Consider the following 14,295-nt stretch of genomic DNA (forward strand, 5'->3'; position numbering starts at 1 on the left):
GTCCATGGGGTGACATACATTCATCCTCCTCTGGCTTTTGCTTCCCCCACTCCTGGGGGTCCCTGGGCTCTGCTTCCATCCCCTCTTCATCGGAGTCTGTTACCTGGCCAAAGTCGATCCTCTGGGCTAGCTAGGCCAGGTTTTGGGACATGGACGAGGGAGGGACATATGTCTTCATGGCATCTTGAGACACCTCCTAGGCCTGCTTCTCGCAGGACAACTCGATGCCGACATGCACTGCTGGACCACCCGACATGATGATGGTGAAGAGTAGTCACACCTAGAACTTCACACACAAAACCATTCGATTCACTACATTTTACCCACCATGACTATGGTCACAGACCAGGGCAAGTCTAGACAAATAAGTAGCTTGCTAAACAGACTACAGCTAGCTATGTAGCAAATATATACTGACCAAAAATATAAACACAACATGCAGCAATTTCAAATATTTTACTGGGTTACAGTTCATATAACTCTTGAGAGGAGTGGTGTGAGTAGTAGATCTGTACCAGTACAGAGGGTTAGTGATATGTTTCAGTAAGATTGTATTTTTAACATTTATAGCAATGGTTATCAACAGTAGGGATGGAACGTAAGTCACTGAAAATTGAGGTTGTGGTGGCATTTGCAAAGAGGTACTTGGGTGTGCGAGACTTGACATCAGAAGAGTTACAGGGTGTTTAGTGGTGATGTCCCACCCTGTTGGCATGAGGTAGGACTAAATAGTAGAGATAGTAGGGTGGTGTTATTTTTGTGAGTGTGGTGTTAAATGGTAGGGTATTTATTTATGTTTTCAAGCAAAGTATAAGGGAGTTGTACTCCAGTCTAGTAGGTGGCGGTAATGCAAAATCGGCCACCTTTTGGGCATGGTGGAACGCATCCAATCACATGATTTAGCGCGGTTTAAAATACAGGAAGTGACGTTTAACAACGAAATAACGCTTTCACTCGTTGGCATGGATTTCGGCTAATAAACAACACTTTGGAGGGGGATTTTGTAACGAATTTGAACGTTAGCTACTTCAAATTAGCATAGTGTTTTGTTTAGCTAATCCATCAATATTTAAACAATCTAGATTGCGAAAACCGGAATATTTTTCCTACTCCGAAGTTTCTGGTGCTAGCCAGCTAGTTTAGCACAACTGGCTGGCCTTTGTTTGGCATGGGTGTTTTTCAGACAGTGCCGTTGATCAGCGAACTAATATTTTCGCCTTTCAACATCCCTGAATTTTATAAAGATGAAGAGAAATGTGTCTCGATTACGGTTAAGTCCAAATGAAGAAGCTCAACTCATTCGAGAGGAACACGAGAGGAGAAGGAAGCTGCGAATACAACAGGTATATAGTAGCTAACACCTAACACTCGCTCTCAGTGACGATGCTTACATCCTGTCAATGCATACACTACCAAATGGTAGCTAATGATCAGCACTCTCACAGGTGCGGGAACAGGAGCGGTATATCGCTCTACAAATCCGCACGGAGGTGCAACTGCGAAGGGAGCGCGAGCTACAAAACCTGGCAGAGGAGTTGAAGGGGGAGTGGGAACAACAGCAGAGTGAGAAACTGAAGACCCTGCAAAAGTTATACCAGGACAATCTCCGAGTTTTGGGAGAGGGACATAGAAGTGCCAAAGAAAATGTAAACACTCAACTCTCAACCTCTGTCTTAGCAATGTGTGATACATTACAGGCTGCCAGTGTAACTTGACTGGGTTTTGTAAGATTTTTTAAGCAACTTGGGTCATGCCCCAGATCATAAAATACCTGTGTCTTTACTTCACTATACAACTGGTTGATCAATGCACACTTCTTGTTTCCCCAGGAGCCTGACTGGGAGGCAATTGCACAGAAAAATGAGGAGAATCATGTTCGGGCAGATGAGCGCTATCGAGTAGCCCTCAAAGAGCTCAAATCACAGAGACAGAAAGATCAGGAGGAACAAAATCGGTGAGGCTATCAACAGGATTTTATTTGGTCAAACAAACATGTGCTTGTTACATTGTTTGATATTAAATCTGGAATGTTTGATATTAAACCTGGAGTGTTTTTCTTCTCCCTCAAGTTTTATCAAGGCTAGGAAGAAGTCCATACAGGTGGAGAAGCAGAGGGCAGCAAAAGTGGCCAACTTCCCATCCCTTCCACCCAACCCAATTGAGGTACAATTTAATGTTAAGGAATCGGGCACATTGTGAACTATGGTCATTGCGATGGAAAGTTCTTAATCAAAGGCACTGTAACAATGGAATATAGAGCTCTCCTTCCAAACCCACATACCATTCTTAAAGCACACATTTAATTAACAATATTCTATTGTAGTATGAGCAAACCACAGTCTCAGTAGATCTTACAATTCCAGCAAATATATTCTCACATTTTGTGCATTTCTTTTTACTGTTAACAGAGTATTGAGTCAAGGAAGCTGCATGCAGTGAAGAAATCAGACGTGGATGCCTTCTCTGTGACTCACTATCATATGCCAGAGACTGCAGTGGACAGGGAAGTCTACACAGCACAGGTAATCTATCTTTAAAAGTTCAAAAAGATGCAATGGCCCAGTGTGATATATTGTCCTCTTTCTATTGTAACCGGTGTGTTTTGTTCCCCAAGCCAAACGCACAGGTGGCGGCATTGGAGGAGATGCAGCGCCTGCAGGAGCTAGGACAGGAGGAGCAGAGCGAGAGACGGGAGCAGCTGGAGAAGGCTCGTCTCAGGGGTAACCACGCGCTGAGGAGGGAACAGCTCACACAGGTACATACTGCTACACAAACACACTCGCCTTGTTCAAGACGATTCAAGTGATAACATGAAAGAAAAGTCAATGTACAACTTTCTGCGTAACGAGGCTAAACCTGTCCTGAGATGTTAAATGAATTCCTGAAATCCTTTGAATGCATATTGTATGCGTCAAGGCCAAAACAACAGCAATACCTGTTTGTTTTGGCTGTCAGGACCGAGCGCGCCTCCTGGTGGAGCTTGAACACATGCATCAGACAGACCTTTTGAGGCGCAGGCAGGTGATGGCTCAGATGCCTGCCCAGATCTTCCAGCCGCTCCACAAGAGACAGGAGATGAGGGAGGACTGGCAGAGGGATATGGAGTTCGCCTTCGAGGACATGTACACTGGAGAGAGGAGTAAGGAGGGGTGATCCAAATCATAATAAATTTTTCATAGTTTTCTCTGCAGCAATGTTTTTCTACTCTGGCCCAGAGGACAACATTTGTTGGTATTGTCATGGTGCGTAGATAAGTTTTACTTGATTGAAATGGAGATATTGACTCTATCCTAGACAGAGTAGTGTGGACACACATTATTATTATGGCACCTAATTAGTAATTACCATTAGTATGTTGGACTGGAGTTTCTCTTTCGTCTAATTAAACCTGTACTGATCTCTTGCCTGCAGGAGTGAAAGGTGACCTGGTGCTGCAGCTGGTCCCAGAGCCTCTCCTAGCTGTGTCCACTGGCAGCCAGGATGAAGACCTAGACCTGACCCAGGAGGCCACCCCTGACCTTACACCCTTGGCTGGGGCAGAGGAACAACAGGATGAAGGTGAAGAGATGGATTGGACTCCGGCTTTGGTTAATGTTTGATTTACTGACTATCAGACTATGACCATAGTGTTGTCAAGAAAGGTTATGTGGAAACTGTAATAAATGGAGTTGGATCGTGTGTGCGAAATAAACTATTGTTTTGTCTGTCATTGTAGAACCATCCAGGCCTCTAGGTGGCGCTCCCAGACAGGCCTTGAAGAAACTATTGACCCGCATCAGGTCACAGAGAGACCAGTGGAGCTACCGGAGGCTGGCTGATCCCCCAGGTGACTGCCAAACTACTCCGACAGCAGAGTGCGACACGTCCGCAGGCATTACGACCATTGAGACAGGTTCTCTGGCCAGTGAGGAGAGGGGCCGTCCTTTGACCACTATTTCCAGACTCCCAGACCCCTCTCAGTCAGCCCAAGGTTAGTGAGCCCTTTATAGAACTTCTTGATTTGCTGCTATAAGGTTGAAGGTTCAAGAAAAGCATTTTTTTCTGTAGTGTTTTTTTCTTAATGATCCATTTCATGTATTTTATCTGATTAGCTATAGAGACAACAGAAGAGTCCATAGTGGCTGGTACCCTGCTCCATCCTGATAAACAAGTCATCAAGATCCACACATTTGAAACTGAGAGGAAGAGGAGGGTGTGTGTCTTTGTATCTATGTATTCATGCATGTCCATAACATGTCTGCATAATAGATCTGTCTTGAGTGGGAGGGGGGTGTAAAATAAAGTGAATGTATTAACCTTTCTGGGAAAGTGTCTCTAAAGCTGAAAGCTCATAGTTTGCCCTGTGGTTGCCTCTGTTGTCCAGGAGGAGGAGCTGGAGAGGCAAAAGCAGGAGCAGATAGCCCTGCTACAGGAGTTAGAGGAGAAGAAGAGCAGGCTGGAGCTGCTGCTGCAGGAGGCCCAGCAAGAGAGAGAGCAGCTGCAGACGGCCATGAACCAGGACACACCTGCCACATCTGGAACACAGAAAACACCAGCCCAAGACGTCAGCCCTGCTGCTCCAACTCCCGAGGTGGGTGGGATTGTGTGTGAAGAGATGTGGTTGTGGTGGGATTGTGTGTGAAGAGATGTGGTTGTGGTGGGATTGTGTGTATTTATCTGAGCCATGATGTGAATCAATAATACCCTGAATTATATTTTTAAATATATTTCATGATGGTTTCTACACTTGAACTGAGCTGTGTGTATGTGTGTGTGTGTGTGTGTGTGTGTGTGTGAGCCATGATGTAAATCAATATTACCCTGAACTGAAGTATATTTTCAATATATTTCATGATTGTTTCTACACTTGAACTGAGCTCTGTGTGTTTGACTGTGTGTTTCCACATATGCAACACATGCAACACTGACTTGTTCTGTGTTTGTCCCTGTGCAGTCTACTATACACTCAGCTGCTGAGGATGACCACTCCAGGAGAATCAGAGAGTATCAGCAGCGTCTCTTTGACCAGAACAGGTGTGTTTCTCACCATGGCTGATTCATATGATGAAATTAAAACAGCTGCCTATTGCTGATTTGTGTCTCATGTGGCAGGTAGACTAGCGGGTTAAGAGCATTGGGCCAGTAACTGAAAGGTCACTGGTTCAAACCTTGAGCGAGGCACTAAATGCTCATTTGCTGTGGCTGACCCTATCTGCCGTATTTGACTCAGGTGTTTAAATATATACAGTGCCTTGCGAAAGTATTCGGCCCCCTTGAACTTTGCGACCTTTTGCCACATTTCAGGCTTCAAACATGAAGATATAAAACTGTATTTTTTTGTGAAGAATCAACAACAAGTGGGACACAATCATGAAGTGGAACGACATTTATTGGATATTTCAAACCTTTTTAACAAATCAAAAACTGAAATTGGGCGTGCAAAATTATTCAGCCCCCTTAAGTTAATACTTTGTAGCGCCACCCTTTGCTGCGATTACAGCTGTAAGTCGCTTGGGGTATGTCTCTTATCAGTTTTGCACATCGAGAGACTGAAATTTTTCCCTATTCCTCCTTGCAAAACAGCTCGAGCTCAGTGAGGTTGGATGGAGAGCATTTGTGAACAGCAGTTTTCAGTTCTTTCCACAGATTCTCGATTGGATTCAGGTCTGGACTTTGACTTGGCCATTCTAACACCTGGATATGTTTATTTTTGAACCATTCCATTGTAGATTTTGCCTCTTTAAAAAAGTTTGAAATATCCAATAAATGTCGTTCCACTTCATGATTGTGTCCCACTTGTTGTTGATTCTTCACAAAAAAATACAATTTTATATCTTTATGTTTGAAGCCTAAAATGTGGCAAAAGGTCGCAAAGTTCAAGGGGGCCGAATACTTTCGCAAGGCACTGTATATATATATTTAAACACCTAACTTATGTCTACTTTTATGGATGTTTTGGTCATTTATCTAAAACAAATCTTTTCAATGTTTCAATCTCTTAGGCTTCATAAGCAGTCCGTGGAGGAGGCTCGCCGGCGTCTGGAAGGGTACCAACGCACGCTAAGAAACCGCTACTCTGGTCAAACTAGCTCAACATGTCTCCCTCCTGGTACCACAGCCCGTCCTCTACCACACTTTAAAGGATTAATCAATCCCCCAGCAGTGCCCCTAGAACTCCCCTCTGGTTCTGCCCTGCTCCCCTGTCTCCCTGTAGCACTTAGTCCCTACTCTAGAGCTCACACCCCTTTGGACCTCCCCACACAGGAGCCCTCCATCTTGGCTCAAACTCTCTTCCTCCCTGGCACTACAGTTGGCTCGCATATTAACTCCAGAACCTCACCAGTGCAGCTAGAACCCACCTTTGAAAGCCTAAGGGACCAAAGAGCAGGTGTATGGCTGGCGGAAAATGTGTTTAGTAGGGTGACAGAGGATGTCCCTGAGAAGCTACCGCCACCCTCTACCTCGTTAGACCCCCAGTCCTACAGACCACGTCCTGTTTCCCTCCATCCTACTCCACACATCCCACTCCCATCAAGAACTGACCCCATCCCACCCATCAGCCCAACCCTTTCAGAAGTGGGGGCCCCGGTAAATCCTGGGTCTGTCCTGCGGGCCCCGGACAAGTTTGGGGAGGAGGTGGAGAGGCAGAGGCAGGAGCTACGGGAGGCCCAGCGGCGGGTGGAGGCCCAGAGGGAGGTGCTCTTCATGCAGCAGAGGGAACTGGAGGAGGAACAGAGGGAGCAGAGGAGGAGACAGAGGGAGGCGTTACAGGCACTGCTCACTGCTGATGACACACAGGTAAGGAAACAAACGACACCTTAAGGGTTTTACCTGCTGTTACTAAGGCAGGTCTGCTATTGGTTTAAAGTGATTGAAAAAGTAAGAGTAACACTAACATGTAGAGCTAATAGTTAGCCCAAACATGTACATTATGTCCATGAAATTGCATGGATATACTCTGCCTACTGACTATAAAGTAGCTTACCAGCCATATCTGCCTGTCTCGATCTCTGTGTGGCTCCACCAGCCTGATCCAGAGACCACTGATGGTTTGGGGTCAGAAGTCCTGGGGTCAGAGCGTCTCCGTCTGATGGCAGCTCTGCTTCGGGCCATCGAGGAGTCCAATGGGCAAACCTCAACATCGGTAGAAACCAGTCAGAGCCAAGATGACACACTCTACGTCCAGAGTTCACACTCAGACAGACCCGCCCCTCACCCACTCCCCCACCCCCGGGCAGCCAAACCCCCGGTGGCCCGTGCCAGGCTGGCCGTCATGGAGATGACAGAGCAGCACGAGCTCAGTGCCATCCAGGAGGTGGAGACGCCAGCCAATGCCAGCCTGATCACAGGTCAGCCAGCCACACCCACAGGGGGCACCATACACCACACGGCAGTGGTCAACTCTAGTAACCACTTGTATACATCCTTCATAAACAAGCGTGTATCTCTAACCGGCTTCTGTGTATTGTGCAGAAGAGAGTGTGGCGGTATCTATTGAAAGGGCAATCGCAGAAGAACAGGACCACTCGGGCCACTCTGAAAGAGGTCACTCCAGCACCTCTGTGTCCAGTGCATGGGAACACACAGCTGGGACTGGGAGTGAGACATTAACCGGGTCTGGTAGATCCAGCAAGCTGTCCTGGAGAGAGAGACTACAGCTGGAGGCTGGTGCCTCTCCTGGACCTGGTAAGGAAAGGAGGACTGGATGAAGGGGAATAGAGAGATATCTTATGCCAGGATGGTTACCACAGGAGTATAAGATAAGGATCCTTTCACTTTTATAAGCTTTAGACTGATGGTCATGGAGTCCTCTCAGACATTTTTAATTACTCTAATGCAACTGTCCTATATCCTAGATCCCACCACAGCACTCCCAGAACGGTCTTATCACTCCTGTCAGTTTGGGAGAGGTGTCCTTGGTAAATCTCCTACAGAGGTAAGGGTTTTTACTGGTTCTATTTCCCCCCTCAGAGGTCCACCATGTTGTGGATAAATGATAAGTTGCCAAATCTGAGGGTTTGTGGTCTGTCCTACAATACCATGATATTGCATGAGAAGCAGTTTTTTGTTGTTTGTCTTGTGTTCGTGACTGTTTGGGTTTCTGTTTCCTTTGAGCATGATGTCAATCAATATTACCCTGAACTAAAGTATATTTCAAATATATTTCATTATGGTTCCTACACTTGAACTGCGCTGTGTGTCTTCTTTCTGAGCCATGATGTAAATCAATTGTTCCTGAAGTATATGTGAAAACATATTTCATGAAGGTTTCTACACTTGAACTGAGCTCTCTGTGTCCGTGTATCTTTGTGTGTGTATCTTTGTGTGTGTATCTTTGTGTGTGTGTGTGTGTGTATTTTATTTCTGAGCCATGATGTAAATCAATTGTTCCTGAAGTATATGTGAAAACATATTTCATGAAGGTTTCTACACTTGAACTGAGCTCTCTGTGTCCGTGTATCTTTGTGTGTGTATCTTTGTGTGTGTCCGTCCGTGTGTGTGTGTGTGTGTATTTTATTTCTGAGCCATGATGTAAATCAATTGTTCCTGAAGTATATGTGAAAACATATTTCATGAAGGTTTCTACACTTGAACTGAGCTCTTTCCAGTGTTATTTATATACCGTCGCTATGTTATTATACCCTTCCTGTCTAACCCTGGTGTCTTCCTGTGTATTGTGTCCCTGTCATCTGTGTTGTCCAGTTGGAGAGCCTGTCCTTCCAGTCAGCCTGTAGACCCTCAGAACCTGACTACCTGTCCTCTACCACCATCTCTTCTGGAAGCTATGCCACCACGGACCCTGAACACACCTCCACGGACCCTGAACACACCTCCACGGACCCTGAACACACCTCCACGGACCCTGAACACACCTCCACCCAAATAGGTGTGTGTGACTTATCTGTAGGCCTGATCAATTGAGTATATACCAATTCGGTCTTGTCAGAAATGAGTTACATTTCAAATATATATTTTATCCTCTTCTCTTTTTTTCCCCCATAAGACTCTTCCCTGCTCATGGCTGGGTTTGGAATGGGAGGAGGAGGAACAAATAAAAAGACATCGGTCAATGGCTCCTCTTCATCCAGACACAGTCCTTGTAGGGGTGTATCTGGTACCATTTTAGACTCACTCATACACAGCAGCAGTATCCAGCGCATCATAGACAAATACACCAGGGAGCTCAACTTTTCTCTTAGTACTGCTGGGAACCAGACAGGTACACACACAATCTCTCTCTTTTTGATTATAGTATCTTATTGTAGTGAATTTCCAAACGGCAGCCTCTTACAATTCCCCTTTTCATACTCTTCCTCCTCCCATCCAGGTCCATCTGCAGTACTAGAGGGGTCAGTGTGTGAGGAGCCAAGCTCCTCTGTGTCGCAGCAGAAGCCCTGGTCTAAGCTACTGCAGGAGAATGAGGGACCAGACAGATCACCTGTTTGGGAGTCAGGAGCTCAGGGGCAGGACCAGGTGGGTCCATCAACACCCTCGTACTCCATTCAATGGCATTATGGGTTCAGAGTAAATATTCAAATTTTTAGTATCAACATTAACTAATTCAAGGCATCTCTTTTTAAAATGTTTTGTTAAGGAATGGGACAACACTGTCAACCGGATCATGGATCGCCTCTCAGACAAGTCCTCCTCATTGGTTCTGGACCAGGGGCGGGACTCCACTTTCAGCCCAATGACTGGCCAGCCCTCGGATAAGTCATCCTCGCCGGGCCAAGGTTGGGACTCTACTTTGAGCCGAATGATTGGCCAGCTCTCAGGTCAATCAACCTCACTGGACCACGGGTGGGATTCGACTTTGAGCAGAATGATTGGCGGGCTCTCCAATCAGTCAATCTCTGTCAGCCAGCGACTGGACCAGTCATCCCAGTGGCTAGATGAAGTCCAGGATGAGAGCCGGGTGATGAGGCCTCTGGCTGGAGAGCTGGATGAGTCTGCTGCCCAATGGAGTGGGAGCTCAGGTAACCGAGTCAATGAATATGGATGAAATATTACTGTGTGTTGGCTTGTGTTATTGCATGTCTTATTTCAGTGTGTAAGTGCACATTTCTTGCTAATGCTATACTGAAACCTGATTTTGTTTTTTTGTTTTTTTTCCTACATTAGAAGCTGGTGGTTCTAACTCCCTAGGCTGGGTGGATCTGAGGGTCTCGGGCCAGACAGGAGTGTTTTCTGATCCAGAGGGAGCCCCTGAATCCCAGTTACTGAGCAGCTCCTCTCTCCCTGGACGGGAGCCTCCACACTACCAGAGCCTGCAGCACTCTGGGGCCTGCTCCAAGGAAGCAGACAGGACTGGGGGTGAGTCTATTAGAGTCGTTTTCTAATGATGAATCGGAATTCCCTGATATTATTTTTTCATCCTCCATTTCCTGCGGCATTCACACTGGCCCACCAGCTAACTAGTATTCCCCAATCCCTCATTTGTTGTGATGATATGGCTTAGGTACTAGGTTCTGACTGTTAATATTTTTTACCTCTGTTCTGTCTCTGGATCCAGCCTCCGACTCCTTCCACCCCCTCCTGGCTGAGGTCACGCATAACGAGACAGCTGAACCCTTCATGACCTTTCACCTTCCAGAAGAGGAAGTGGAGGGGCTATGTTCCCACGACGAAGATGGTGACCATGAAGCACCTGCAGGGGACCTTGAGCTCTCTGCATGCTCAGAGGAGTTTGAGGATGACACAGACCCCTCTGTCACCTCTGAACCGTCTCCTGAGCGCCTGAGAGGAGCGGAGGAACCACCTCAGCCCTCGCCCGCCCTGCACGACTCCTTGTACCAGCTGACCATATCCCAGTGCCTCCCCCATGACTCTGCCCTGCAGGTATCCCCTGGAGCAGAGGAGGTTGGTCTAGCAGCCTGTGAAGATGTCTCCACTTTGGACATGCCACTTGAAGGAGGGGACACTGATATGGAGAGTACCCCAACACCTCAGAGACTTGACAAAAGAGGTGCTATTAAAATTGAGGACCTGGATGCAGGAGAGCCAGATGACCAGCTATGTTCAGAGTCAAAGATCAGCCCTCCCATCTGGGAGAGAATAATGGTATGTATTTCATGACATTTTTTTCACTATTAAAATGTTTCCCAGACTTTGGGTTCAGTGAAGGGGTTGTGTTAATGGATGTCACTCGAGAGGTGGGCTTTGAGAAAGGAGTCTTGTGTGCTGCTATTGGTTGATCTGTGTGATGTCTTTCTCCTCCTCTCTTAGGAGGTGGGCAGTGTGAAGGGGATTATGAATGAGTCCATGCTGACCCTGGTGAGCCTGACAGACACCACACTACAGGGCCAGGAACTCACTGAGGAAGGAGAGATAGAGGTATAAGAAGAAGACGCTGAGAAACAATACATTGTGGAAAAGTTGATTGCCCAATGGCCAGAGGAGTCTGAAGACTGAGTAACTGAAATCTCTTCTGTTAACCTCCTCCGCTGCATGCATTTTGTTGGGTAGTCCCTGAACTTGGTGTGATGTTTTCTAGGAATCAAAGTCGACGATGTTGCCAGAGGAGGACGCCAGTCTACAGGAGAAAGAGACAACCCCCTCTCATGCAGGTGAGAATCAGAAGACCTGAAACTTCTCTGGTTCCTACTCTTCTTTCATTCTCTGAATCCTTTCTTGGTCTTTAAATGCATACATGAATCCTTGGTTATACTTCTTTTTTTTAAAAATTTTATGGCAAGTGATGCTACTGGAGTTCCAGTCGTGTCCCAGCGTGAATCTACAGGAGGCCTTCCAGCCGAAACGCAGGGCCCTGATCCAGAGGTCTGCCCGCAGGGTGGAGGAGATTCAAGCCAAGAGGGATGAAGCCAGAGCCAACACAATCACCAGGGCCCAGTCTGACATCACTGAGAGTAGGGCCAACACAACCACCAGAGCCCAGTCTGACATCAGTGAGAGTAGGGCCAACACAACCACCAGGGCCCAGTCTGACCCAACCACTGTTCAGTCAACCGCTTCTAAACCCAGGAGAGAGGAGAGGAGTGCAGAGTCAACCCATGCAGGAGGATATGCCAAGCAGAAAAAGCAACAGCCAAAGCCCCAAACTCCCTTGCAGCCTCCCATGCTAGGTAACAATAGAATAGACTAAAATAAGTATAATATTGTGTTAACAACCAACCAACACATGGGAACTCTTGGGGAAGGAAAGTGGGGTTAGTAATGGGTCAAAGACTTGGTCTTATGTGTTGTAGAGTGTTACTGAACCGAGTCCTCTCTTTGTCCTCGGTGAGTGAAGCCAAGCTGAAGAAGGTTGGGGAGGTGAGGATCAGCACTCCTGAGATAAGGAAACAGGACGTGGCTGAGATGCATAAGAGAACAGAGAGGTAACAGGTTATTTCTGTTCGAACAAGACCCAACCACACATCACATTAACATGATCTGATATCCAACATGTTTCTCTCATGACCTCTCTCTTGGTTGTCTCTCTGCAGGTTGTACAGCCGACTAGATGAGGTGAAGCTTCAGAAGGAGGTCAGGAGCAGACAGGTGGCATATGCCAACAACAGGGAGAAGGCCAAAGAGTTTCATAAGGTAACATTTAAAATACCCCAATGTTTAAATGAATGAAATGTGATATTGGTAGAGCATGGCGCCAGGGTTGTGGGTTCGATTCCCACGGGGAACCTGTATGAAAAAAAGTATAACTTCTTATGGATCAAATCCCGTTAGCGGGATTGATTTGACAACATCCGGTGAAATGGCAGAGCTTCAAATTAAATTATTAGAAATATTTTAACTTTCATACAATCACAAGTGCAATACACCAAAATAAAGCTTAACTTTAAACTTGTTAATCCAGCCACCTGGTCAGATTTCAAAAATGCTTTACGGCGAAAGCAAACCATGCTATTATCTGAGGACAGCACCCCACCAAACAAACACATGACAATCATATTTCAACCCGCCAGGCTCGACACAACTCAGAAATAACTATATAATTCATGCCTTACCTTTGAAGATCTTCCTCTGTTGGCACTGCAATATGTTCCATAAACATCACAAATGGTCCTTTATTTCAATTAATTCTGTGGTTATATCCCCAAAATGTCCATTTGTGGCGTTTGATTCAGGAAAAACACTGGTTCCAACTCGCCCAACATGACCACAACTGATCTAACCAGTTACCTGTAATCTTGGTCCAAACATTTCAAACAAATTTCCTAATCCAACTTTAGGTATTTTAAAACGTAAATAATCAATCAAATTTAAGATGGGATAAAATCAAAGTGGAGCGAGCTTCAGGTCACACGCCCTAAACAAAACAGTCCACTTGGCTCGACTCCCAGAAAGGAAAGGGCTACTTCTTCATTACTCAAAGGAAAAACATCAACCAATTTCTAAAGACTGTTGACAACTAGTGGAAGCCATAGGAACTGCAAGCATATTTCTATTAAAACGGCTTGCCATAGAAAACTAATGGAAAACAGATTGACCTAAAAAAAGAAAATCCCTGGATGGATTGTGCTCGGGGTTTCGCCTGCCAAATAATTTCTGTTATACTCACAGACATTATTCAAACAGTTTTAGAAACTTCAGAGTGTTTTCTATCCAAATCTACTAATAATATGCGTATCCTAGCTTCTGGGCATGAGTAGCAGGCAATTTACTTTGGGCACGCTTTTCATCCGGATGTGGAAATACTGCCCCCTAACCCAGAGAGGTTTTAAAATGTATGAACTCATTAACGTAAGTCTCTCTGGATAAGAGCGTCTGCTAAATGACTAGAACGTAAATGTAAAATGATATTGAAATTTAAAGTTGGTTGATGTACTTCAACATTAGTCCGTTTGAAATTATATGAATTCTGTTTTCTCTCTTTACAGAAAACCTTACAGAAGCTACGGGCCAAGCAGTCTTCGCAATGATTTTGAAGATCGATTGCTGTTGTCATGTGTGTTTGCACGTATTTTGTACTTGCGTGTATACATTGTATTTCTGTGCAATTTGTAATCAGTAATTTAAAATATAATATTTGTAATAAAGTGTATATACATAAATTAGTGTTCAGTCTATTCATCACTACTTATTACTGTGTTCACACAACAAAAGCAACCAGTGCACGATTACACACTATATGCTGTAGATACCTGTAAAATAATTTGTTGTTTTAGTCTTTATATGATTTTTTTCTGCTGCGTTTGCAAATCCTTATACGTGTAATGATTGCAGGCCCCTTGAATAAACTGAAATTAAAGGATTCGTCTGTGAAATAAAGGCCTCCCACCATATTAACCAGTGATAAACTGGGGCATATTCATTACGCCGGTTCTGTTGCAAAACGTTAATTGAACGAAATGGTGA

The 14,295-nt window shown here is 45.4% G+C and overlaps 1 protein-coding gene across 2 annotated transcripts; it reads left to right on the forward strand.

The window, feature by feature from the left end:
* Positions 1-542: 542 nt before the first annotated feature.
* Positions 543-13,994, forward strand: LOC109905844 (uncharacterized). 2 transcript variants are annotated; one of them, XM_020503477.2, is made up of 28 exons: positions 544-1,343; positions 1,446-1,646; positions 1,830-1,954; positions 2,070-2,163; positions 2,409-2,522; positions 2,615-2,755; positions 2,956-3,139; positions 3,412-3,558; positions 3,716-3,970; positions 4,092-4,192; positions 4,364-4,570; positions 4,934-5,013; positions 5,982-6,777; positions 7,007-7,328; positions 7,453-7,665; positions 7,836-7,915; positions 8,683-8,866; positions 8,984-9,199; positions 9,308-9,453; positions 9,575-9,956; positions 10,102-10,293; positions 10,493-11,040; positions 11,206-11,313; positions 11,474-11,546; positions 11,676-12,062; positions 12,230-12,317; positions 12,426-12,525; positions 13,818-13,994. In XM_020503477.2, exons 1-28 carry the CDS (start codon positions 1,245-1,247, stop codon positions 13,857-13,859), a joined length of 5,625 nt encoding a protein of 1,874 aa, XP_020359066.1. In that variant the 5' UTR covers positions 544-1,244; the 3' UTR covers positions 13,860-13,994. The 2 variants fall into 2 exon arrangements, with proteins under 2 accessions (XP_020359067.1, XP_020359066.1); XM_020503478.2 differs by lacking the exon at positions 13,818-13,994 and having other exon boundaries at positions 543-1,343; positions 12,230-12,324; positions 12,426-12,514.
* Positions 13,995-14,295: the final 301 nt, after the last annotated feature.

This window comes from Oncorhynchus kisutch, linkage group LG15, assembly GCF_002021735.2.
Source record: "Oncorhynchus kisutch isolate 150728-3 linkage group LG15, Okis_V2, whole genome shotgun sequence".
In the NCBI taxonomy this organism is placed as follows: Eukaryota; Metazoa; Chordata; class Actinopteri; order Salmoniformes; family Salmonidae; genus Oncorhynchus; species Oncorhynchus kisutch.